This window comes from Gopherus flavomarginatus, chromosome 7 (genome assembly GCF_025201925.1).
Source record: "Gopherus flavomarginatus isolate rGopFla2 chromosome 7, rGopFla2.mat.asm, whole genome shotgun sequence".
Classification (NCBI taxonomy): Eukaryota; Metazoa; Chordata; order Testudines; family Testudinidae; genus Gopherus; species Gopherus flavomarginatus.
The window spans coordinates 24,460,379-24,486,814 of NC_066623.1; the positions used below are offsets into that span (position 1 = coordinate 24,460,379).

Here is a 26,436-nt window from a genome sequence, read left to right on the forward strand (position 1 = left end):
TTAGTAGTTTTCTCTGTTTGTTTGTTTGTTTGTTTCCAAAATGCTTAATGCAGTCTTCCTCAGTAATCTTTGCTGGCTTTATAAAATGGTATCCTGATTATCTCTCAGTAAATATTCCATAGCTAATGTCAAACTAATAGATATTAAGAAACTGTGTACTTTTCTCCTTATGGCTTTTGTGAAATTTATGTGATCTTAAGGTAAAAGCACAAGAGATGTTGCATCCAATCACATTTGCACTGAATAGTGTATAATGCAGGCAAGACCAGCACTAGTGTTTTTAGCGCCCTAGGCGCACGGCCATTTTGCCGCCCTACGTGCTGGCCTGCGGAGAGGGTCCGCTGGTCCGTAGCTCTGGTGGAGCTGCCGCAGCCATGCCTGCGGGAGGTACACCGGAGCCACAGGAGCAGCCGACCGTCCGCAGGAATGCCTGCGGCAGCTCCAGTGGAGCCACAGGACCAGGGGACCCTCCACAGGCACGACTGCGGCAGGTCCAGCGGAGCTGCCTGCCGCCCCCGCCCCCCGGCAAAATGCCGCCCCCGGCGATTGCCTAGGCCGCCTAAATGGAAGCGCCTAAATGGAATGCAGGAGACAAACGATTTTATAATCAACTCCTGAAGCATTACTACAAAAACTTTTTTCACTGACTTTAGTGCTGGTGAAAGTCTAGCAGCTCTGAAAAGTCCAACCTATATGAATTTCAAAGAGTGCAGCACAGGCACAAGGGCAGTCCCTCAATAAACCTAAACTTGGCCTGGAGAAATAACTTCTTGGATAATGCAGGTTGTCTTGAGTAGATTACAAACACGAGGGCGAATCATGTATTTGATTTAAACTTAGAATCATAGACTATTAGGGTTGGAAGGGACCTCAGGAGGTCATCTAGTCCAACCCCCTGCTCCAAGCAGGACCAATCCCCAGATTTTTACCCCCGTTCCCTTAATGGCCCCCTCAGGGATTGAACTCACAACCCTGGGTTTAGTAGGCCAATGCTCAAACCCCTGAGCTATCCCTCCCCCCTAACTTTTATTTACAATAAAAGCACAAACCCAACGAACGTACAAAGCACATCACTGCCCTAAAATTTAGACTTAAATTGATGTGTGAAAGTAGAATGAATTAAATTGTAAAACTAAGAATGGATTAAAGAAATGTTGTATGTACCTTTAAGCAGAAATAACTAATGTTGATATACAGGTGCCAGGAAAAAAAAACATTAAGCATAAACAAGGGTGCTAATGGCGAAACATTAACAGAGGATCGGTAATAGTTAGCAAGGAAATAAGATATGCATGCCTAGCCCAGGTAAACTTATCAGATTCTGCTTCCTTTGTTATCTTGTTAAGTGCTCGCCCTTTTATAGACTCAGGGTAGGGCTACACTTACACTTTTGCAGCGCTGGTAGTTACAGCTGTGTTAGTACAGCTGTGTAGGGCCAGCGCTGCAGTGTGGCCACATTTACAGCACTTGCAGCGCTGTTGGGAGTGGTGCATTGTGGGCAGCTATCCCACAGAGCACCTCGTCCCATTTTGGCGCTGTGGCTTGTGGGAAGGGGAAGGAAGTGTGCGGGTCTTTCCGCTTCCTGTTCCAACACCCCGTGGTGCTTTGCTACACATTCCGAGCAGTTTGGTGGCACTGTGATTCTGCAGCGCTATTTCTGCGATTTTTGTTATAAATGGAGCCTGAGCTGCTGAGGACCTTGCTGATGAATGTTGCCAGCACATCACGCATGGCAGTGGAACTATTCCTTCAGCTGCAAAGTGACAGTGACAGTGAGGAGTCAGACGATGATATTGAATCGCCTGACGCTGAAGACAGTAAATTGCTTGTGGCAGTAACTGACGTGCTCAGCACCGTGGAACGGCGCCTTTGGGCTCGGGAAACCAGCACTCAGTGGTGGGATCACATCGTCCTGCAAGCCTGGGATGACGAGCAGTGGCTGCAGAACTTTCGGATGAGAAAAGCCACTTTCATGGCACTGTGTGCTGAGCTCGCCCCTACCCTGCGGCGCAGGGACACGAGATTGAGAGCTGCCCTGCCAGTGGAGAAGCGGGTGGCTATTGCAATCTGGAAGCTGGCAACTCCAGACTGCTTCTGATCGGTGGCGAACCAGTTTGGAGTGGGAAAGTCCACCGTTGGAATGGTGCTGATGCAAGTTTGCACAGCCATTAATCGCACCCTGCTAAGAACTGTGACTCTTGGGAATGTGCAGGACATTGTGGATGGCTTTGCAGAAGTGGGTTTCCCTAACTGTGGAGGGGCAATAGATGGGACGCATATTCCTATTCTGTCACCACCCCACCTGGCATCAGAGTACGTTAATCGCAAGGGGTATTTCTCCGTGGTTCTCCAAGCACTTGTGGATCACCGTGGGCGTTTCACTGACATTTACTCAGGATGGCCTGGAAAGGTGCACGATGCACGCATCTTTCGGAACAGTTCCCTGTTCGGGAGGCTGAGGGCCGGGACTTTTTTCCCAGACTGCAAGATCACAGTAGGGGACGTCGAAATGCCCACTGTGATCCTTGGAGACCCCGCTTACCCCTTAATGCCATGGCTCATGAAACCGTATACAGGGAAGCTTGACAGGAGAAAGGACCGGTTCAACTACAGGCCGAGTCGGTGCAGAATGACTGTGGAGTGTGCTTTTGGCCGTTTGAAAGCCCGCTGGAGGTGTCTTTACGGGAAGCTAGATTTGGGGGAAAGCAGCATCTCCGCTATTATATCCGCGTGCTGTACCCTCCATAATATTTGTGAAGGGAAGGGTGAAAGATTCTGTGAGGAATGGACCTCCCAGGTTCGACGTCTAGAGGATGAGTTTGTTCAGCCAGAGAGCAGGGCTACTAGGGAGGCCCAGGAAAGGGCTTCAAGGATTCGGGATGCTTTAAGGGAGCAATTTGATGCTGAGAGCCAACAGTAATGTTTGGTGACTTTGATGTGCTTTGCTCTACCTTGGGGTACAATATTTACCACTTCCTGCAATAATATAACGTAGTAAAAGAGAAATAAAATCCTTTATTCAACATACAGTACATAAAAGGCAAGGGGGGTTAGGGTGGTGGACTGTACATTCACAGGTTTGAATATGTCCTATTTTGATTACTATTCAATGTCTGCTGCACTTCAGGATTACTATGCTGCAGGGTAATGGGGGTGGAGTGCACAGTAAGAATTATAGTTATCAGGGCTGGTAGGTGATCGTACAGGTGTTGGGGGCAGCTGGGGGTAATAAGAAACTGGCTGCTGGAGAAAGTTGTTTTGTGGAAATACTGGGGAACAAGAAAGAGGGCTTTGGGAGGGCTGTGGGTTACCACGGTACATATTTGCCTGCATGGCTACGAGAGACTCGAAAGACTCAGTTTGGCGAGCCAGGAGGCTTATCATCTGCTTTGTGGTTTTGTTAGCAGCCAATTCCTTTCTCCTGCTTTCTGTTTGCCTCCATTCATGTACTGTCTGTCTCCATTCATACATTTTCTCTCTCCATTCCTGTGTCTTCCTACTTTCTCTGTTGTAATGACTCATAACTGATTTGATCAATTCCTCTTTTGATTTTCTTGGATTTCTTCTCAAGTTCTGCAATCTACGTGAGGCCGGTGATCCGGCTGCATTAGTCAAGGTAACTAGAAAAAAGAGAGATAGAACCATGTAATACACAGAGGCTACATTGTTTATTATCATACAGTGAAGGACTTTTTAGACTTTTGGTAGCAGCCTTCTCACATACCTCACATAACACAGAGAGGGCAGGGAAGCTAAGTCATGGCGAGCAATGGGGTGAGTGTTTTTCCCCCGAGTTCCCCTTGGGAGTGGGAATTGACCAATGGGTCACTGGGGTTTATCTGCAATGGGTACAGGAGGTAGCTGGTGTCCTGAAAAGGGGACAGTAGTGAACAGGAAGGTGGCGAGCTGCTGGCGGGGGGGAGGGGGTTGGGCTTTGGTCCGCATTCACACCGTCCTGCTGGTGGGGGGGGGGAGCGCACCGCGGTGCTGGATGCCTGCTTGGAGGGGGGTGCATAACACCGGAGCGCACCGCGTGGCTGGCTACGTGCTGGGAGGGGGGGTGGGGAACACTGGAGCGCACCGCGGTGCTGGATGCCTGCTTGGAGGGGGGTGCATAACACCGGAGCGCACCGCGTGGCTGGCTACGTGCTGAGAGGGGGGGTGGGGAACACCGGAGCGCACCGCGGTGCTGGATGCCTGCTTGGAGGGGGGTGCATGACACCGGAGCGCACCACGTGGCTGGCTACGTGCTTGGAGGGGGTGGTGGTAAACAACAGAGCGCAATGGGCTGGGGAAACGCGAACCTGGCGCCCTGCACTCAGCTATCCCTAAATTCTCAACAGGGTTTCCTACTGCCAGACATATCACTGCTGCATGTTACCTGGGAAGAGAGGGAGGGTCTTCTACAGCAATGTGGATACCGCCCTGGCCCCTATGCAGCTTGCCTGTGTGCAGCCATGGTCCCCCCACCCCTCGCTGCACAGTGGATCGGACGAGTTAGCCTGACCGGGACAATGACCACGGTGGCTCTCCCGATCAACTTGAGAAAGCAAATTGCCAACGCTCTGGCTGCAACTTTTCAAGAGATTACCGAGGCAGATTACAGAGACGTGATAGAGCAATGGGCTATTCCACGTTTAGGCATGCATGCAGGCAGCCATAACCACAACCCTCCTCTCCCAAAACATAAAAATCTACTTACCCCGAGCACGATCCTCAGTTTCTTCCTCACCATCAACTTCCTGCTGCTGCGACTGGCTAGCCTCCTCCTGGCTTGAGAATAGCTCCTGGCTGCATGTGTCCTGGGACTCCGGGGTGTCTCCCTCCACGCCAGTAGCCTCACTGTCGCCTTCCTCTACACCCTCCCCCACTTCTCCCTGCTGTGAACTCTCCATCGTGGTCCTCGGATTGGCAGAGGGGTCACACCCAAGTATGGCATCCAGCTCCTGGTAAAAACGGCAGGTTGTGCGGGCAGCTCCTGAGCGGCGATTTCCCTCACGGGCTTTGCAGTAAGCACTCCTCAGCTCTTTTATTTTGACCCTGCACTGCAACACGTCCCGTTCATGGCCCCTTCTCATCAAGGACTGCGATATCTGCCCATAGGTATCATAATTTCTCCTTCTGGAGCGCAGCTGTGCTTGCACAGCCTCCTCTCCCCAAACACTTATGAGGTCCTGCAGCTCTGCATTGGTCCATGCTGGGGCTCGTTTGGTGCGTGGAGGCATGGTCACTGATTGATTGATTGATTAATTGCACTCCACACCTGGCTGAGCAAACAGGAAGGGGATTTTTAAAATTCCCGGGGCATTTAAAGGAGGGGTGGAGGCAGTGGAGTTTGCATGATTACCAGAGAGGCTTCTTAGGTATGCTGGGATACCTACTTATGCCACGGAGATCAATAAAAACGCTGGTGGGTGTCCACACTTGCTGACCAACGCTGGATCACCAGCGCTGGATCCCCTACACCCGAGGCTCGACCGGGTGTACAGCCAGCGCTGCAACCAGGGAGTTGCAGCGCTGGCCGTGCTGTGCAAGTGTGGCCACATCCTAAGTTGCAGCGCTCTAACCCCGTCACCAGCGCTGCAACTCTGTAGTGTAGCCAAGGCCTCACAGACTTTAGGGTCAGAAGGGACCAATGTGATCATCTAATCTGACCTCCTGCACAAAGCAGGCCACAGAACCCTACCCATCCACTTCTATAACAAATCCCTAACCTATGTCCGAGTTACTGAAGTCTTCAAATTGTGGTTTGAAGACCTCAAGCTGCAGAGAATCCACCAGCAAGTGACCCATGCCCCACGCTGCAGAGGAAGGCGAAAAACCTCCAGGGCCTCTGCCAATCTGCCCTGGAGGAAAATTCCTTCCCGACCCCAAATATGGTGATCAGCTAAACCCTGAGCATGTGGGCAAGACTCACCAGCCAGCACTCAGGAAAGAATTCTCTGCAGTAACTCAGATCCCATCCCATCCCACATCCCATCACCAACCACTGGACATACTTATCTGCTGGTAATCAAAGATCAATTGCCAAAATTAAGCTATCCCATCATACCATCCCTTCCATAAACTTATCAAGCTTAGTCTTAAAGCCAGATATGTCTTTTGCCCCCACTACTCCCCTTGGAAGGCTGTTCCAGAACTTCAACTTCACTCCTCTAATGGTTAGAAACCTTTGTCTAATTTCAAGTCTAAACTTCCTAGTGTCCAGTTTATACCCATTTGTTCTTGTGTCTACATTGGTACTAAGCTTAAATAATTCCTCTCCATCCCTAATATTAATCCCTCTGATATATTTATAAAGAACAAGCATATCCCCCCTCAGCCTTCTTTTGGCTAGACTAAACAAGCCAAGCTCTTTGAGTCTCCTTTCATATGACAAGTCTCCTTTCATTCCTCGGATCATCCTAGTAGCCCCTCTCAGATCCTGTTCCAGTTTGAATTCATCCTTCTCAAACATGGGAGACCAGAACTGCACACAGTATTCCAGGTGAGGTCTCACCAGCACCTTATATAACGGTACTAACACCTCCTTATCTTTATCACTGATGAAGAAATAAAAAACGATTAATTTGTGGAACCAGTAAAATTTTGGTCATGGTGTGAGCTTGACCAAAAGGAGGGATTGTGAAAGTAGAATGAATTAAATTGTAAAAATAAGAATGGATTAAAGAAATGTTGTAGGTACCTTTAAGCAGAAATAAGTAATGTTGAAATACAGGTGCCAGGAAAAAAAAAATTAGGTATAAACAAGGGTGCTAATGATGAAACATTAACAGAGGATAGGTAATAGTTAGTAAGGAAATAAGATATGCATGCCTAGCCCAGGTAAACTTATCAGATTCTGTTTCCTTTGTTATCTTGTTAAGTGCTCGCCCTTTTATCTGTATAAATAAGATAGTTTGTGCCTTGCATGGTGCTCACATTATCTGGGTGTTATTAGCAGAGTGCTGTGATAATAAAACAGAGTGGTTTGACAGACTGAGTCCTGAGTCTAACTTTGACAGATGTTTGAAGTCTAACACTCGGCTATTGTTAGCCTCTACGGTGTGTACACAATAGCCGAGTGTTAGACTTAAAACATCTATTTAAACACATCTAGTCTTGGTGCAGAACACCATACGCTGCCATAAATCAAAGAAAGAAAAAAAAGTCAGAGCAGGACATCTACAAAGAAAGTGATTATCAAACGACTAAATAAGTAGGTCGCATTAATGTAAAACTTGATGTCTTGCAAAGGTAAAAAAAAGAGGCAAAAGAATCAAAGTAGAGCTTGAACATAAAAATGCTATAACATTATAAATTCTAATGCCTCTTCTCTGTTATAATTGCCTTGAGACTGCAGATGCTTCCCTGTTCTAGGGAATTCTGGACCACTCCACTTAACTCCCACTGTGAGGCTATTGTGCTTCTCAGAGAGAACGGAGAGTCCGGATTCCTCCTGAATCAGATTTGGTTGGGTAATGATTTGAGAGTCTGCTTCAAATAAGGCTATTACTGGATGATATGACAACTAAAGAACCTTGTTTCTGTGTCAGGAACTGCCCTCCTGTGGTATAAGCAATGCATAAAATATATGAATCGATTGTGTGTCATCTCTGAAATATTTGCCCCTCAAGGATCTATCTGGTCTTCTCATACAATAGATTGTCCAAGCTGAACAACAGAACTAAACATTTGTGGACCATGCCCAACACCTCACCATTTATGGAAAAAGAAAGGTAAAAAATTCCTTTAATCCATATCAAACATAAAAATGGCCATATTATAATAAACCAATGGTCCTTCTATGCTGATCTCTTCTTAACAGAACCCCTCATAATGCATCTACCTTGGATGCTAATGATCTGCCTCTGAGCAGGATTCAATGCTCATCTAATTTTTACCTTAGCTAGTGTAACCACAGATGCATTGTGAAGTGAACCAAAGAGCCAAGTATGTAACAAATAATTTTAAAATCATCCTTTCAGAATGGTGTTGAAGTAGCCCTGGAGGTTCAACCTCGTCAATCCTGACTGCTCCTGTGGGGCTAATGAGTCTTGCCTTGGTCTGACAGGCCACCTGTCTTCCTGAATCTATTTCTGATCTGTGAACAAGTGGTCCCATAGGCCTTTTCATGACATTTGGTGTAAAAAATGCTGTGCTTTTAAAAAAAAATCTGGGTGAAATGAAACATAATAGGTCTTTTCAGCACAAATTAATTCTACCACAAACCTTTTTCAGGGAAGTGGGGATCAACATTATGAATTTCTCATCTTGTTGACTGTGTGAGTGAATGGGAGCAGGGGGCTGGTGTATACAGGAGGGGAGCAAATGCAAAAAGTATCTTTAATGCCACTGAAGTGAAAAATTGGTTTTTACTTTTATCTGTAGCTTTGGATTTGCAACTATTGCTAGTCAATGAATCTTAATACCTCTAACAACATGGGAGAGGCATATTGATTTATGTGATGTTTCAAAGCAGTGACTTGGCCAGCCTGAGTATTAGACATGAAAGAAGGAAGCCTGTTGCAGTGGAGGGAATGCAAATATTTGTAGGAGTACTTCTTTCACTGTGCAGGTTTGGAAAGACCAGGATTAGAGCTGCTCAACTACTATACTTTATGCAGGTGGGGAGTAAATGGAGCAAAAAACGTATCACAGTACGTACATTTATAGAGACATCAGAAAGCTGAGATGAATGGTATGAAAGCCTACAAAACATCAATAGTCGCACGTTTCATTTGGAAGATATTAACTGACGTTCATACAATATGACACAATGTTGATAACAGCTGCCTTTCTCCTATACTGCAGTCACTCTAGAGCAGAGATCGGCAACCTTTGGCATGCGGCCCGTCAGGGAAATCCACTGGTGGGCCGGGATAGTTTGTTTACCTGCAGCATCCGTAGGTTTGGCTGATCGCAGCTCCCACTGGCCGCAGTTCACCATTCCAGGCCAATGGGGGCTAAGGGAAGTGGCACAGGCCAAGGGATGTGCCTTTAGATGAGGGCGGGGAGTGTAAGATGTTGTATATCTTGAGTTTAGTAATGCTTTTGATATGGTCGCACATGACCTTCACATAAACAAACTAGGGAAATACAACCTAGATGGAGCTACTATAAAGGTGAGTGCATAACTGAGTGGAAAACCATTCCCAGAGAGTAGTCATCAATGGTTCACAGTCAAGCTGGAAGGCCAGATCGACTGGGGTCTCATGGGTTGGCCTGGTGCCAGTTCTGTTCAATATCTTAATCAATGATTTAGATAATGGCATAGACAGCACACTCATAAAGTTTGCAGATGATACCATGCTGGGAGGGGTTGCAAGTGCTTTGGAGGATAGGATTAAAATTTAAAATCATCTGGACAAACGGTCTGAAATAAATAGAGTGAAATTCAATGAAGACAAATGCAAAGTACTCCACTTAGGTAGGCACAATCAACTGCACACACACAAAATAGGAAATGACTGCTTACGAAGGTGTACTTCAAAAAGGGATCTGGAGATTACAGTGCATCACAGGCTAAATATAAGTCAACCGTATAACAACACTGAAAAAAAGTAAATAGCATTCTGGGATGTATTAACAGGAATGCTGTAAGCAAGACATGAGAAGTAATTCTTCCGCTCTACTCTGTGCTGATAAGGCCTCAGCTAGAGTATCATGTCCAGTTCTGGGCACCACATTTCAGAAAAGATGTTGACAAACTGGAAAAGGTCCAAAGGAGAGCAATAAAAATGATTAAAGATCTAGAAAACATGATCTATGGAGAAAGATCGAAAAAACTGGGTTTGTTTAGTCTGAAGAAGACTGGGGGGGGGGGCAGAGAGAGAGACATGATAACAGTTTTCAAGTATATAAAGGTTTATTAAAAGGAGAAGGGTAAAAATTGTTCTCTTAATCTCTAAATTTACGAGAGAAGAAGCAATAGGCTTAAATTGCATCAAGTGAGAATTAGGTTGGATATTAAGAAAAACTTCTTAACTGTCAGGGTAATTAAGCACTGGAACAAACTGCGTAGGAATCTCCATCATTGGAGATTTTTAAGAACAGTTTAGACAAACATCTTTCAGGAATGGTCTAGTTATTACATAGTCCTAGCTTGAGGGCTGGACTAGATGACCTCTCAAGGTCCCTTCCAGCCCTACACTTCTATGAGTCTATTAAATTAGACCTCAGTCTACAGTCAGTAAATCTCAAAGTGAAATGTTATAATTAATTGCTTTTTATGGACAATTACGCAGGCCATGTCGCTTCCCTGAAGGGGTCTTTCCATCTCAATACTTCAGAAGGGTTAGTTTCTGAGTAATTATGCACAAACGATGATATTGTAATTGTTTGCTCTGCAGTAGCACCTCAGGAGCCCCAGTCATATACCAAGGCCCCACGGTGCTTGGCACTGTAAATATAACAAAAAGACAGTCTCTGTCACAAAGAGGTGAGTAAGGGCTTGCACCAATCAAGATTCACACGTTCAACTGTGCAACATGATGCATGTAAAGCAAAGGTAGCAAAACTGCATTTTCACTGCTTCACAAGACTTTTACCCAAAGCCTGCAGCTGTTTTTTCCCTTACAGTTGGTTTTCAGTAGCAACTGCAGCTCTTAGGTGACCCCACTCCTTACAGTCTCACTGTTCTGTATTCTCTGCCCCTATAGTCTTGAAGTAGCCATCTGCATTTTGTGCAACAGGCACCAGCTTGCTCATTAAAACCTTTTCTTAAGACAGACATCAGTGTTGCTCTCTTGATTTGCAATTGTTATATTATATCTTTGGATTAAACTGTAAGATCCCAGGAGCAGGGATTTGTGAAGTTCTGCGCATATACTATAGTGCTCCATATAAATGACACTGTTTGACAGTTGAAGGTAAACATAGTTCACATTTAGAATTGGCCTTGCACTGTCTTTTCATCTCAGCCTGCACAAGCAGTAAGATTGAGAATCTGGGAGGAAGGCAGCTGATGCAAATGAGAATAATACACTTGGGGGGAAAATAGTCAAGTTTCATACACTTCTGACACATCTGAGGCCTGATTTGCAAAGTGGCTCTCCTTCTATGTGCATGCCACTTTCATGCAAACACACCTTGATGGGTCCTAATACTTGTATGCTCAGGTAATGGAATTTATAAAATTCATTGGCCAAATAAAATTTACCTACCTAAAATCCATCACCTCAGCACAATCACTGCTGAGTTGTGATGAGCCACAGATACTACAGAAGAAGCAAATCAGCTGAAGTGAGGAAGATGAAGAGGGTGAGCAGCTGCAGAGTTGGAGAAGATACAGAAAAGGAAACAACAGAGGCAGCAAGTGCAGAAATGGTTTCAGCAGAAACAAATGCCCTTATAGATTGGTAAGCAGTGATGGGGGCCGGGGAGCTGCAAAAGGGTAGGAACCCTGAGGCAGAAGCTGATATAGAAGGGGCAATGTCAGCCGAATCAGGGAACCTCAGAGGGCAGCAAAGGAAAAGGAACAAAAGAGGCAGCTGCTGTGGAACCTTCTATTACAACGTATCTAAGTTAGCCATTCCAGGTCAAAGTCCATTGGTGGCAGGTTTCATCCATGTCATATCTTCCCAGCACTAAAATCAAACTGTACTGGTGGAGATTAGCAGTGCAACAGCTTGGATAGGCAAAGGGGGCAACCTCATAACAAAAACTGTAGACAACATGGTAATGCAGCTGCTGTGGATGGTGAGAACAACAACATTATTAATGCATGAAATACATAGATTTCAAAATCAGAAGGAGGATCTGTCTGCTGATGGTCACCACATCATGCATCAACTCTGTTGCGCACAGCAATGAATGTTACTAATTTTTAGGGCTGTCAATTCATCGTAGTTAACTCACGTGATTAACTCAAAAATTAATAGTGATTATTCGCACTTATAACAATAAAATACCAATTGAAATTTATTAAATATTTTTGGATGTTTTTCTACATTTTCAATATTAATTTCAATTACAACACAGAATATAAAGTGCAGAGTGCTCACTTTATATTATTTTTTATTACAAATATATGTACTGTAAAAATGATAAACGAAAGAAATAGTATTTTTCAACTCACCTCATACAAGTACTGTAAGGCAATCTCTATCGTGAAAGTGTAACTTACACATGCAGATTTTTTTTGGTTACATAACTCCACTCAAAAACAAAACTGTGTAAAATTTTAGAACCTACAAGTCCACTAAGTCCTACTTCTTATTCTGCCAATAGCTAAGACAAACAAATTTGTTTACATTGATGGAAGATACTGCTGCCTACTTCTTATTTATGTCACCTGAAATTGAGAACAGGCATTCACATGGCACTGTTGTATCTGGCATTGCAAGATATTTACATGCAAGATATGCTAAATATTTGTATGCCCCTTCATGCTTCAGCCACCATTCCAGAGGACAAGCTTCCATATTGATGAAGCTCATTAAAAAAATGTGTCAATTAAATTTGTGACTGTATTCTTTGAGGGAGATTGTATGTCTCCTGCTCTGTTTTACCTGAATTCTGCTTATATTTCATGTTATAACAGTTTCGGATGATAACCCAGCACATGTTCATTTTAAGAACACTTTCACAGCAGATTTGACAAAATGCAAAGAAGGTACCAATGTGAGATTTCTAAAAATAGCTACAGCACTCAACCCCAGGTTTAAGAATCTGAAGTGCCTTCCAAAATCTGAGAGGGACGAGGTGTGGAGCATGCTTTCAGAAGTCTTAAAAGAGCAACATTCTTAGGTGGAAACTACAGAACCCAAACCACCAAAAAAGAAAATCAACTTTCTGCAGGTGGCATCTGACACAGATGATGAAAATGAACATGCGTCAGTCTGCACTGCTTTGGATCATTATCAGGCAGAACCCATCATCAGCATGGAAACATGTCCTCTGGAATGGTGGTTGAAGCATGACGGGACATATGAATCTTTAGTGCATCTGGCACGTAAATATCTTGCAATACCAACTACAACAGTGCCACGTGAAAAGTTTTCCATAACTGGTATTCTTCGAGATGTGTTGCTCATGTCTATTCCACAATAGGTGTGCATGCTCACCACGTGTACTGGTGCCAGAAGTTTTGCCCCTAGCAGTACCTATAAGGGAGCACCCCAGTGACCCCTGGAGTGGCGCCTCCATGGAGCAGTATAACAGGCACTGCACGATCCTCCCACCCTCAGTTCCTTCTTGCCAGATAACTCTGACAGAGGGAAAAGAGGGCGGGATGTGGAATAGACATGAGCAACACATCTCAAAGAACATCAGTTAGAGAAAAGGTAACTGTCTTTTCTGCTTCGAGTGATTGCTCATGTGTATTCCACAACAGGTGATTCCAAGCTCTCTCTCTTAGAGGTGGGTAGGAGTTCACAAATTCTTGGGACGGAGCACAGCCCTGCCGAACCTGGTGTCTTCCCTGGTCTGGGAGACGATCGCACAGTGTGAGGTGAACGTGTGAACTGAAGACCATGTGGCAGCCCTACAAATGTCCTGAATGGGGATAAGTATCAGAGGGTAGCCGTGTTAGTCTGGATCTGTAAAAGCAGCAAAGAATCCTGTGGCACCTTATAGACTAACAGACGTTTTGGAGCATGAGCTTTCGTGGGTGAATGCATCTGAGGAAGTGGGTATTCACCCACGAAAGCTCATGCTCCAAAACGTCTGTTAGTCTATAAGGTGCCACAGGATTCTTTGCTGCTTTTACTGAATGGGGATGTGGGCCAAAAAGGCAGCTGATGACACTTGCGCCCAAGTCGTGTGCGCCTTCACAATTGGTGGCGGAGGGATTCCTGCCAGCTCATAACAGGTACGGATGCACGAGGTGATCCAGTTGGACAGCCGCTGAGTGGAGATCGGACGACCTTTCACGCGCTCGGCTGAAGCGATGAACAGTTGCGAGGACTTTTTGAATGGTTTAGTCTGCTCCACATAGCACGCCAGAGCCCGTCTCACAACCAACGTATGGAGGCAGCGCTCCTCACTGAACGCGTGGGGCTTGGGGCAGAGGACTGGCAGAAAAATGTCCTAACCCATGTGATAGGCGGAGACCACCTTCGGGAGGAATGAAGGGTGTGGGCGGAGCTGGACCTTATCCTTATGAAACACTGTGTACGGGGGCTAAGAAGTCAGGGCCCTGAGCTCCGAGACCCTCCTGGCTGACATTATTGCAACCAGGAAAGCCACCTTCCACAAGAGGTGTGACCAGCAGCATGTGGCTAGCGGCTTAAACAGGGGCAAACACCAGATTCAGGTCTCACTGTGGGACTGCGAGCCTAACATATGGGAAGAGACGATTCAACCCCTTTAAGAATCAGCCAGTCATAGCATGGGAGAATAAGGTGTGGTCCTGCACCGATGGATGGAAGGCCGATATGACCGTCAGGTGCACCTTGACTGACAACAGCACCAGACTCTGGGCTCTAAGCTGAAGGAAGTAGTCCAGGATAAGCTGGGGAAAGGCCCTGCTCAGCTGCCCATTGGGAAAACCAAGACCTCTTTACCAAGTAGGCTTGGTGTGTGGAGGGACGCCTACTTTTTAGAACACACTGAACCCCTTCTGAGCGCGTCCTTTCCTCTCTACCTAAACATTGAGCAGCCACACTGTGAGGTGGAGTGCCACTAGGCTGATGTAGAGGAGGCAGCCCTGATTCTGGGACAGCAGGTCCAGGCAGGACAGTAACGTCCACGGCAGGGCAACAGCCAGGCCCGGGAAGGTCCCAAACCAATCCGCCCTGGGCCATGCCAGGGCAATCAGAAGGACACGGACCTTTTCCATCTTTATCTTTTCCAGGGCCTTGCTGATCAGTAGGAACAGGGGAAATGCACAGAGAAACTGGCCTAACCAGGACAGGAGGAAGGCATAGGAGATAGCACCCCGTCCTGGCCCAACCCTGGAGCAGAACCGGAGACAGCGACGGTTCTGCCAAGTCACGAACAGGTCCACCTGGGGAATTCCCATACTTGGAAAAGTCTGTGCACCACCTCTGGAGGGAGAGACCACTCGTGCTGAGAGGAGAAGTCCCTGCTCAAGTGATCCACCCGCGCGTTCCGGGCACCCGGCAGATGGAAGGCCTGTAGGCAGATATCGTGGACTATACAAAAATCCCACAGCCTGAAGGCTTCACGGCAGAGGGCAGAGAGTCGGGCCCTGCCTTGCCTGTTGATGTAGAACATCGAGGCCGTGTTGTCCGTGAGGACCCTGACCCTCCAGCCCTCCAGGTGCAAGCGGAAGGCCATGCATGCCAGCCATACTGCCCTGAGCTCCTTGACATTTACGTGGAGGGTCAGATCCCAAACCGACCACAGACTCTGGGACTGAATGTGGACTTGGTACCAACCAGTCGTCCAGATAGGGGATCTGGACCCCCCAGCGCCTAAAGTAGGCCACTACCACTAACATACCGTGAACACCCTGGGGGCAGTGGACAGGCCAAATAGAAGGACCATAAATTGGTGGTGTTCCTGCCCCACCACAAAATGGAGGAAACGTCTGTGCCCCTCCAATATATGAATGTGGAAGTACGCATCCTGCAGATCAAGGGCAGTGTACCAGTCCCCATGATCCAGGGACGGGATGACGGAGGCCAGGGAGGCCATGAGGAACTTAAGCTTCACTACGTACTGGTTCAGGCGTCACAGGTCCAAGATGGGCCTGAGCCCCCCTTTGGCCTTTGGGATAAGGAAATATGGGGAGTAGTACTCCTTGCTTTTGAACTCCCCGGGTACCGCTTCCACTACTCCTAGGCCCAGGAGCCCCCTCACCTCCTGATCAAGCATGCAAGGGGTCCCCCAGGAGGGATGGGGGCGGGAGGTGGTTGGGCGGAGAGGAAGTAAACTTGAGGGTGTAGCCTTGAGAGATGGTGTCATAAACAGATAATTAAGGGTTAATGTCTCTTTTACCTGTAAAGGGTTAAGAAGCTCAGTAAACCTGGCTGACACCTGACCAGAGGACCAATAGGGGGACAAGATACTTTCAAATCTTGGTGGAGGGAAGTCTTTGTTTGTGCTCTCTGTTTTGTTCGTTGTTCACTCTCGGGACTGAGAGGGACGGGACATCAATCCAGGCTCTCCAAATCTTTCTGAATCAGTCTCTCATGTTTCAAACTTGTAAGTAATTAGCCAGGCAAGGCGTGTTAGTCTTATGTTTGTTTTTCTCACCTTGTAAATGTTTCTTTTTGCTGGAAGGATTTTACCTCTGCTGTAACTTTGAACCTAAGGCTGTGCGGAGGTGCCCCTCTGGTCTATAGGAATCTGATTACCTTGTAAAGTATTTTCCATCCTGATTTTACAGAGATAATTTTTACCTTTTCTTTCTTTAATTAAACACTTTCTTTTTAAGAACCTGATTGGTTTTTTGTTTTACGATCCAAGGGAATTGGATGTGGACTCACCAGGGATTGGTGAAGGGAAAGGAGGGGGGATAGTTAATTTCCCCTTGTGTTAAGATCCAAGGGGTTTGGATCTGTGTTCACCAGGGAATTGGTGAAGTCCCTCAAGGCAACCCGGGGAGGAAAGTTTTGGGGGAAACAGAGAGTGCCCAGACACTGAAATTCTGGGTGGTGGCAGTGTATACCAGATCTAAGCTAGTAATTAGGCTTAGAAGTGTCCATGCAGCTCCCCACATTTGTACTCTAAAGTTCAGAGTGGGGAAAGAAACCTTGACAGATGGTGTTGAAGACCCATCGGTCCAAGTTCAGCCGTGACCACACCAAGAGGAAAAGCACACAACCGATTGGAGAAGGGAGTTTTATTGTGGATCCCTGATGAGAACTGGCTGAGTGCATCCCATCAAAACCGCTGTTTCCCTTTCTGCTTGCCCTTGGAGGACCCAGGTTGGAGGACAGGCTGAGTCTGCCTCTGTGGGTACCTCTTATAGTCCTGTGACTTCTTATAAGTGGCCTTGTATTTTGGGTGGGTGGCCTGAGCAGGAGTCTACTGCGGCTTGAACTTAGGTTTAGCTAGAGCCAGAACATAGAGATCCAGAGTCTGGAGAGTCATGAGGGAGTCTTTCAGGCCATGCAGCTTTGTATCCATTTGTTCTGCAAACAGAGCTTTGCTGTCAAATGGGAGGTCCTGCAGTTAGGTCTGCACCTCACTGGACAGCCCAGAGAACAGGAGCCATGACATCCTTCTCATGGACACTGCGGAGGCAATGGAACACGAAGCCGTTTCCGCCATATCCAAAGCTGCCTGCAGGGTTGTCCTGGCAGCCTATGTACCCTACTACACCAGCTCTTTGAACTACTTCCTGTCATGCTCCTGGAGAGAGTCCTCAAACATGGGCAGGGAGCCCACAGATTGAACTCATACTGGCCCAGCAGAGCCTGGTGGTTCGCTACCTGTAACTGGAAGCTCGAGGACGAATACATTTTCCTTGCAAAAGAGTCCAGCCTCCAAGAATCTTTATTTTTCGGGATAGAGGCTGGCTGGCCCGCCCTGCCGATCCCTGTGGTTGACAGACTCGAACACCAGGGAGTTAGGAGCAGGGTGGATGTATAAGTACTCATGTCCCTCGGCTGACAGAAAACACTTGTTCTGCTCTCTTAGAGATGGGGGCCAATGAGGCCGGTGTTTGCCACAGGGCATTTGAAAATTTTGCCACCCCTTCATAGAGAGGCAAGGCCACCCTCTCCGGTGACGAGGAGAACAGCACATTAAACAGGGCGTCCGAGGGCTCCTCCATCTCCTCTGCTTGGAGGTGGAGGCTTGATGTCACCCTTTTTAAGTTCTTGGTGGGCCCTAAAGTCTTCTTGTGGAATGGAGGGAAGTGGGGCCATAATCGCCTCATCCAGGGAGGGCGAGGAGGCCAGCGCAGTAATTTGAGAGTCCACCAGCCAGGTACGTCCACCATCTGGTCGGTCTCCAGGCAAGGTGCCGAGGATGTATGTCCCACTTACTCCTTCCTTGGAGATCTGGAGAGGGAGGCCAATGTTCCTTCTGAGGCTCCAGACACCGAGCAAGCCCCCATCGGGGGCTGTGTCAGGGGCCATGGTGCCCACTGGTATCATTGGGCCAGCCACGGGGCCCGGTGCCACTGCACCTGCTGTGGCACCGGGGGGGGATCAGTTGTTTGGTCTGGCTGGCCTGGCCCGGCCCAGCCCATCAATGGACGACTACAAAGGGAGGATGGGCTGATATATGACCTGCTGCTGTCCCTGGTTTGGGAGGAGCAGCAGTGCCGGGAGCAATGCCGACCACGGGACCGCGATCCTGACGTGGACAACTGGCATCGTCAGTAACAGCTGCTCTATGATCAGCTCTGATGGACGGACCCATGATGGCAAGACGAAAGCGATCGACACCCAGGGTTGCAGAGGCCATGCCATGGCTGGGTCCTGGAGTGGGACGCTGAATGGTAATGATGTCAATGTTTGTGCTATGACCGGCTGTGATAGCCCCTCCAAGACGAGGACATTTGACGTTGTCTGCCTCGGTCCTGTCAGTATTCGCTCCTTGAGGTGGAATGGTGGCAAGAGTCTCGGTCAGACAGAACCCAACCAGATAGTATGGTGGGAGTCGAGGACGATCCACATGGACTCTGCACTGAACAGTCGCTGGGCAGCAAACGGCGTCAGGAATGCTCCCTTGACCAAGACCGGTACCGAGCCAGGGGCGACTGCGGACATACCAGCACAGGTCTGCCATCTGCGGTGCTCCTGGTAACGGTATGGACATAACATCCCAGGCCACCTGCAGGTCTTCTGGATGGAGGGCATCCAGACATCTAGGGAGGCCTGCCCCAAATGGGCCAGGCTACTCCGCTCGACTTGAGTCAGACGCCTAGGGGCCGGTGGGGATCGAGGAGTGCCTGAAATGGGTCTAGCCTCTGTCCCGGGTTTACTCTGGTGCCGCAGCGAAGAAGGCCTCTTTCTAGTCTTGGCGTGCTCCGTGGACAGGGAGCAGTGCCGACTAGTTCATGGCGACAAAAGGTCACTGCGCAACGACACCGCCCTGTCTGGTGCAGACTAGGAGTGGCACACTGAAGCCGGGGTCAGCACCAACTCCATCAGAATAGCCTGGAGCCTAATGTCCCTTTCTCTCTTGGTGCGAGGCTTAAACAGCTTGCAAATCTTGCAGCAAATCGCTGAGATGGGTTCCCCCAAACAGCACAGACAGTCCATGTGCGGAACACTGAGTGGCACAGATTGCCTACAAGTGTTGCATGACTTAAAACCCAGGGCACAGGGCATGCCCCAGCCCAGGTTCTCTAGATAAACTAAACTAAACAAAACAACTAACTAATTACAGTTAACCATACACTGAATGAACAAGAAGTTTTGGGGACGAGCTACAGCAAAGCTGGAGCAGAGCAGTTCTGAAGCATCTTCAATGGCAGCAAGAAGGAACTGAGGGTGGGGGGAGGAGCACGCAGCGCCCCTTATACTGGCCTATAGAGGCGCCACTCCAGGGGTCACTGGGGCACTCCCGTACAGATACTGCTAGGGGAAAATCTTCCGGCACTGGTGTACGTGGCGATACACACACCTATTGTGGAATACATCTGAGCAATCACTCGAAGAAGAACACCTGTTCTCACTTTCAGGTGACATTGTAAACATCAAGCAGCATTATCTCCTGCAAATTGTAACTAACCCTTTTTGTCTGAGCGATTGACTGACCAAGAAGTAGGACTGAGTGGACTTGTAGGCTCTAAACTTATACATTGTTTTATTTTTTAATGCATTTTTTTTTTACATTTGGAAGTCCAACTTTCATGCACTCCAGTACTTGTTAAGGTGAATTGAAAAATTGATTTTGTTCTTTACAGTGCAAATATTTGTAATAAAAATAAATATAAAGTGAGCACTGTACACTTTGTACTCTGTGTTGTAACTGAAATCAATATATTTGAAAATGAAGTAAACAGCCAAAAATATTTAAAATAAATGGCATTCTATTATTGTTTAACAGTGTGATTAATTTTTTAATCATGCAATTAATCATGATTAATTTTTTTAATTGCTTTACAGCCCTACTAATTTTAGTTTGTTTTATTCAACTTCATTCAATTCTTTAGAGCTGTTGGTTCAGTTGACTTATTGGCTGTTATTAAACGTAAAAAAAGAGAAACAAAGCACTTGGCAGCCTGGCATGCAATAGGTTAAACAAACATCTTCACTTAGTATTAGCTGAATATACTGTTTACTTTGGGGAAAAAAAACCCTATCACTTTAAATGAAGAGTATTTAATATTTCTTTACTCATTCTTAGGGAAAATATTTCATTTGAGGTATTATGAAAATAGAGTGTGGAAATAAACCCAAACATTTTCCACCGTAGAGACTATGAAAGAGAACTATACTATTCTGAGTAGTACTATTCATGCAGATTATGGCATGAAAGAGAAGTCTACAGCAAAAACTCTGCAATACTGAAGTACTTCTGCTTTTCTTTATGGGGAACCCTCTAACTGTTAAACAAGAAGTTCTGGAATGGTTCAGGTTTCAGTGTAGCAGCCATGTTAGTCTGTATCCTCAAAAAGAACAGGAGTACTTGTGGCACCTTAGAGACTAACAAATTTATTTCAGCACGAGCTTTCGTGAGCTACAGCTCTCTTCTTCGGATGCATAGAATGGAACACACAGACAAGAGATATTTATACATACAGAGAACATGAAAAGGTGGAAGTATCCATACCAACAGGAGGAGTCTAATCAATTGAGATGAGTTATCATCAGCAGGAGAAAAAAACTATCCTTGCAACAAAGCCCGATGCCAGCTCTGTCCACATATCTATTCAAATGACACCATCATAGGACCTAACCACATCAGCCACGCCATCAGGGGCTCATTCACCTGCACGTCTACCAACGTGATATATGCCATCACATGCCAGCAATGCCCCTCTGCCATGTACATTGGCCAAAACGGACAGTCTCTACGCAAAAGAATAAATGCACACAAATCTGACATCAGGAATCATAACATTCAAAAACCAGTGGGAGAACACTTCAACCTCTCTAACCACTCAGTGACAGACTTGAAAGTGGCAATTTTGCAACAAAAAAACTTCAAAAACAGACTCCAAAGAGAGACTGCTGAACTCGAATTAATATGCAAATTAGATACAATTAACTCAGGCCTAAACAGAGACTGGGAATGGTTGGGTCATTACACTAATTGAATCTATTTCCCTATGTTAAGTTCTCCTCACACCTTGTATGGGTCAACTTAATTATCACTTCAAAAGTTTTTTTTTCTCCTGCTGATGATAGCTCATCTCAATTGATTAGACTCTTCCTGTTGGTATGCATACTTCCACCTTTTCATGTTCTCTGTATGTATAAATATCTCCTGTCTGTGTGTTCCATTCTATGCATCCGAAGAAGTGAGCTCACGAAAGCTCATGCTGAAATAAATTTGTTAGTCTCTAAGGTGCGGCAAGTACTCCTGTTCTTTTTGTGGAATGTTTCAGTTATCTAATAATTCCAAAATGGATTTACGTTCTTTTGAATCCCATTGAGCTTCAATTACACTGCTGCCGTGAGTTCCAAATACTTCCTACGTTAAGCTATTCAGAAAAAGCTGCCATCCTTTTAATAAATATGGCTAATTCTATATTACAGAAGTTTTGTTGGCATAGCTATTTTGGGCAGGGGTATGAAAAAATCCACACCCCTGACTGACAATACTTCTGAAAGCAAAACCCCTTGTGTAAATGCAGCTATACAGCAAAGGAGACCTTCTGCTGATAGTCATTCAGGAGGTGGTTGCACTATACTGGCAAAAAAAATCTCTTGATACCGTTATAAGCTGTGCCCTCACTAGGAGGCTCTCCCGGTATAGTTGTATCAGCAACTAGCCCTATCACTTTCCTCCTCTATTTCAGCACTTGTAGTCAGGCCAAATCCTGATAGGAGATGAGCATTTCCTGTGAAGTGCTGAGTGTCCTTAACTACAAATTAAGTCATAAAATATCTTGCAGAATTGGATCCTTAATAAGGAAGTTGCTCGTGCTGTTCAGGGCATGCAAAAACACAACACTTTAAAGTACAGATTGACAGCAACAATAATTCATCATAAAGCTATTACTAAGATTACTAATTTGGGGCCAGAGTCAATAAACCTTAATACTACCAAAGGGTTTGTGGACTAAGGGGTTTTCTAGGGATTACACTGCTTTAACGTAGGCCTCCACAATGCAGATGCTGGACAAAGTGGGTTTTTTTGTTTGTTTTTGTTTTGTTTTGTTTTTTAAATCAAGGTCTGACCTTGTGTATTAAACAGAATTTAGATTGAGAATGGAAATTCATCTGCAGTCTGTCATCACATTATTTGTCAGCTGTATATTGCCCTAAGCAACATGCATGCCGTGAGCATATTGCTAATTTTAGTTTGTTTTATTCATCTTAGTTCATTTCTTTTGTTCTTGGATGACTTCACTTATTTGCTGTGACTAAATAAAAAAAAAAGAAAACATTTGGTGAGCAGGCTCCTAGTTAGTGCCTTACAAACTTTTAAAACATCAGCTATCTTGTTCTGACTTCTAATGCTCAACTATACAAACCTAAAGATTGGATGCTTATTTTCTGGGATGCTTGCTAGGGATGAAGATATGTGCTCATAGCAGGTACATACAGCTATGCTATCGTACTTTTATCTACGTTCTTAATGGAGGCAGTTAATCAGCTAGAGGAGGTTCAAACAGTGCAAATATAGCCATACAAATAAGAAATTCTTCCATTTGTTCACTAAAAATCCAATGGATTATCAATACTTGGGAACAAATGTTGGAACAAGGTGTGTGCCAAACAAATGAGGACCCGACTATGGTACACTTATTCAAGTTTGGTAACACCTCATTCTGTAAACAGGCCCACTGACTTCAGTGGGATTTCACACAGAGTAAGAAAGCACTCACTGTGAATAAGGCTATCATAATCTGCCTCTAAATAGATGAACGACCTTACTTTCTACTCCTGGGGGGATTCTGTGCCAAAAAATTAAAAATTCTGCAAATTTTATTTGTCAAAATAATGCAATATAATCACACCAGTTTCAATTGTTTTGGTAAGTTATTTAAACTACAACACAGAAAAAAAGTCACAATAACTATTCAGCATTTCCTAAACAAAAGAAAGTTAAGTTACAAATACTTGGTAACTAATACCCTGCATTCCAGTTATAATCCTGGACTTTCATATTTGGAGCATAACAATTACATTACAGAACATCAAAACAGAAAGAAAAAAAAAGGAATGTAATTTTAAATTGCTCAGACTGTCACACCTGAAAGTCAATACAATTTTGCTAATCATTGTCCTGGACCTAGCTGGGTACTTTGGGAAGTGCTTGGTTTTGATTGTCCTGACATCTTATTAACTACTTGATAAAATGTTTTATTTGCCCTCAGAAGTTTGTTTGTTTTTTTTAAATGGGTAAGTAAAAATCTAACCCCATTGTACCACTTTGGCACAGGAAAAAAGTGAGAAAGCACACAGATCTTCCCTTACTCTCATTTAAAAGGGTTTGCATCACTCTGGCAATGTAGGGGCCTTAAAATTTCTACAGGTTTTTATGCTTCTGGGGGAATTGACTGAGAATGGGAACAGTTAACTATCTATAGAATAATTAACAATGTTACTATGCAGACAGGTTGCTACATTTCTACCTCAGAGAATGAGATCAATTAACCATCAACAGCAACAGTAAGAAAATGTAATTTTTTTTTACAAAAGCTATTTTCTTTAACTTAAAAACAAACGATTTTCAGTAACGTGATACTAATATTTAATTAAGTGTTTTTTCAATTCTGAAGAAGTTACATTTTACTAGGTAGGCAGGCTGCTATACTTCTGCCTCAGGGATAGAGCCTTCCTCTTGCATAACAAAAAGACCTAACCTCTTTCTTCTGCGCCCCTCGAGCCACACTATCAAGAGAGGGACACAGTCTCTCTAGCTTGTTGGCCAGCCCTGCCCCCTGACAGTGATCAAGGTTTCCCCTGCAGGCACGCACTCGAGCCCCCTCTCCCCGCAGTGATTTCCATCTCTGAAGCTACTCCAGGCACGCTGCAACAGACACACTGCCCAGGCTGCTGGGGAAGAGAAATGTGTCTCCCAGCAGATTTCTTTTGTATTTTTCTGTGCGGGGGAGCACAGAAATTTGCAGGCCATATGAATTCCGCACCCCCACACTGGCACAGAATTCTGCCAGGAGTAACTTTTGCAACCATCACCTATTCAATGACCGATTTCCTTATCTAGTATGTCCCTTCCACTGCAAGCTCTTTGGGGCAGGGATCATATCTATTGACCATGCACAATGGGTGGGTGTTACAATACCACCATTCCTTTCAGATGGGGTATAAAGCTCACACTATAGTAATTAAATATTCCAATCCACTTGTTGCATGCTATCTCTGATATTCCATCAAAATTTTAACAAAGATAATTACATTCTGCCTACCTAAATTCATTGCACAGTTTCACTGGACTGTGGTACTGTTACTTCCAATCTTAAACTGTTCCATAGTGTTGCTCTTCACAATTACACAATCAAGCCTCATCATTCCACCATCTCACTAATGGCTGAAATTACCTTTGTAGCATATCCCTTATCTCATAAGGGAGGAAATGTGCCTAATTAACTGACATCTGTAAAGCACTTTAAGCAACTTTGACGAAAGGCGCTGCAAGAGTTATTATTTGTCAAGTGCCCAAAACACCTCACAGGGGTTATGAAAGACATGGCTTTGCTCTGGAGCATTTACAATATAGTTTCAAATACACACATGTATTAAGGAGGTAAAGAGAAAGAAAGACAAGGGTTGGAGTACCGGGACCATAGCTTCCTCCAAATGTATTGCTCAGCAATTTTATTAGATAGAAGTAAAAAATAAGAAAATGTCATCCAAAATGAAGTTAAAGCAGCAGTTAACGGAGATGATTATTTTTGTAAAAAAAATTATGACGACAAGAGACATGAAAAATACTGGAAAAACAGACAGCATGGGCCATAAGTGATTGAACAATTAATTAAAGGACAAGAACATGAGAATAGACATTTCAAATATTCGGAGAAAAAGCTATTACTTGTACTTCCATTCCAATGGATTAGAGATGCATTCACACACACACACTAGACAGACTAATGTGCAATGTATTTCGATTTAAAAATATATGAAAGTAATTAAAACTACAGCATTCAAAAATGGGACATATATAATATAATATGGTAACACTTAAAACCACACATATTTGGAGCATAACAAGACAAGATTTTAATTATCCTAACAAAGCAACAAAAATCCATTAAATCCATTAAAAATACTTGTACCTAGGAAGTAAGCTGAACACAAAAAGGCAAAGTGATAACCTTGCTGACCGAGTTAATTTACTTTCATAGTTCCATAATTACTGGATTTTTCCCTTATTCACCTTACTGTTAACTTTTCATTTAAATAAAAATACATGAAATCATGATGTTTAGCCAATTCTGTTTGCTTTCCGCTGTAGTAGCAAGAACCCAGTAAAGAGAATGAACTCCATTCTTTTCCTCGATGTGGACTACGTCTATATAGTCTATAGTTTTAGGTATAAAGAACTGAATATAACATTCCATGTACAGAGTTTTCTAAAAAACTGTAAGAGAAAACTGTTTACTTAGGGGAAATGTCCTTCAGACATCAAAGGCACATTAATGCGTATTGTAAGAGTCTCTCAAGACATGCTGCTACCAAGTGACAAAGTTCATTTATCATACTTTCTGATGCACATTAACTACACATTAACAGAAATTATTTTAGCAAGAGGATCCATCAGATATTCGCATGCTGAAGGCTGTTGAAGCTGAAAATTGTGTTCTCCCAGCAGCTCAAAAGATAAATTAAGCCACATGCACAAAATCAGTAATGTTAAGGCTTTCAGATAATCCCACAGAAGTAAGGCTGACACACTGTCCTTAGTTTGCACCATTCTGCACTATTTTTTAAAGCAATGGCTTAATAGCAAATTGTCGACTCATACCTAGCTTACACTCTAAATTTTCTTAAATCCTTCACTGCTGGATCTGTTTTCTTGCAGTCATTATGAATGGACATTCCACTGAAATCAATGAAACAGCAGGTCTGTATGGCAGTATGGAAGAGTTAATATTGTATGCTAACATCAAACCCTTAATGCTCTATTACTCCGCATTTTTTATTTCCATTGCTTCTGTTTATTAGTGAGAGGCTTGGGAAGCACTAGGGGAAAAAGGCAAAAGGAAAAAGAAATGTCTTATGAGCTGAGTGAGCAGTGAACAAATAATAATTAAAAATTACTACTACTTAGCATTTTTCATACCTATCCCCTATTAGAAATATTAACTAACAAAATCTCACAAAAGCCCTGTGAGGTAAGTACTATTATCCTCATTTTATTGGCAGTGAAATGGAACCAGAGAGGTTATGTGACTTGTCCAAAGCACCGAGGGAATCCACACAGAGCCAGAGTTAAAGTAGGAAGTTTCTA

At 44.8% G+C, this 26,436-nt stretch overlaps 2 protein-coding genes across 7 annotated transcripts in view; both read right to left on the bottom strand.

Moving 5' to 3' along the window:
• Positions 1–26,436, bottom strand: part of GABRB2 (gamma-aminobutyric acid type A receptor subunit beta2) — a 267,905-nt gene that overhangs the window by 205,635 nt on the left and 35,834 nt on the right. The window lies entirely within an intron of this gene.
• LOC127055598 (zinc finger and SCAN domain-containing protein 29-like) lies at positions 2,996–5,298 on the bottom strand. Its single transcript, XM_050962792.1, has 2 exons — positions 4,703–5,298; positions 2,996–3,620 (listed from the first exon to the last, which is right to left on the bottom strand). Exons 1-2 carry the CDS (start codon positions 5,223–5,225, stop codon positions 3,133–3,135), a joined length of 1,011 nt encoding a protein of 336 aa, XP_050818749.1. The 5' UTR covers positions 5,226–5,298; the 3' UTR covers positions 2,996–3,132.

Coding starts and splice junctions, on each gene's coding strand:
- LOC127055598 (XM_050962792.1), bottom strand. CDS start 5,225: ATGCCTCCACGCACCAAACGAGCCCCAGCATGGACCAATGCAGAGCTG. Junction 3,621..4,702: donor AACTGAGGATCGTGCTCGGG/GTAAGTAGATTT, acceptor TCTTTTTTCTAG/TTACCTTGACTAATGCAGCC.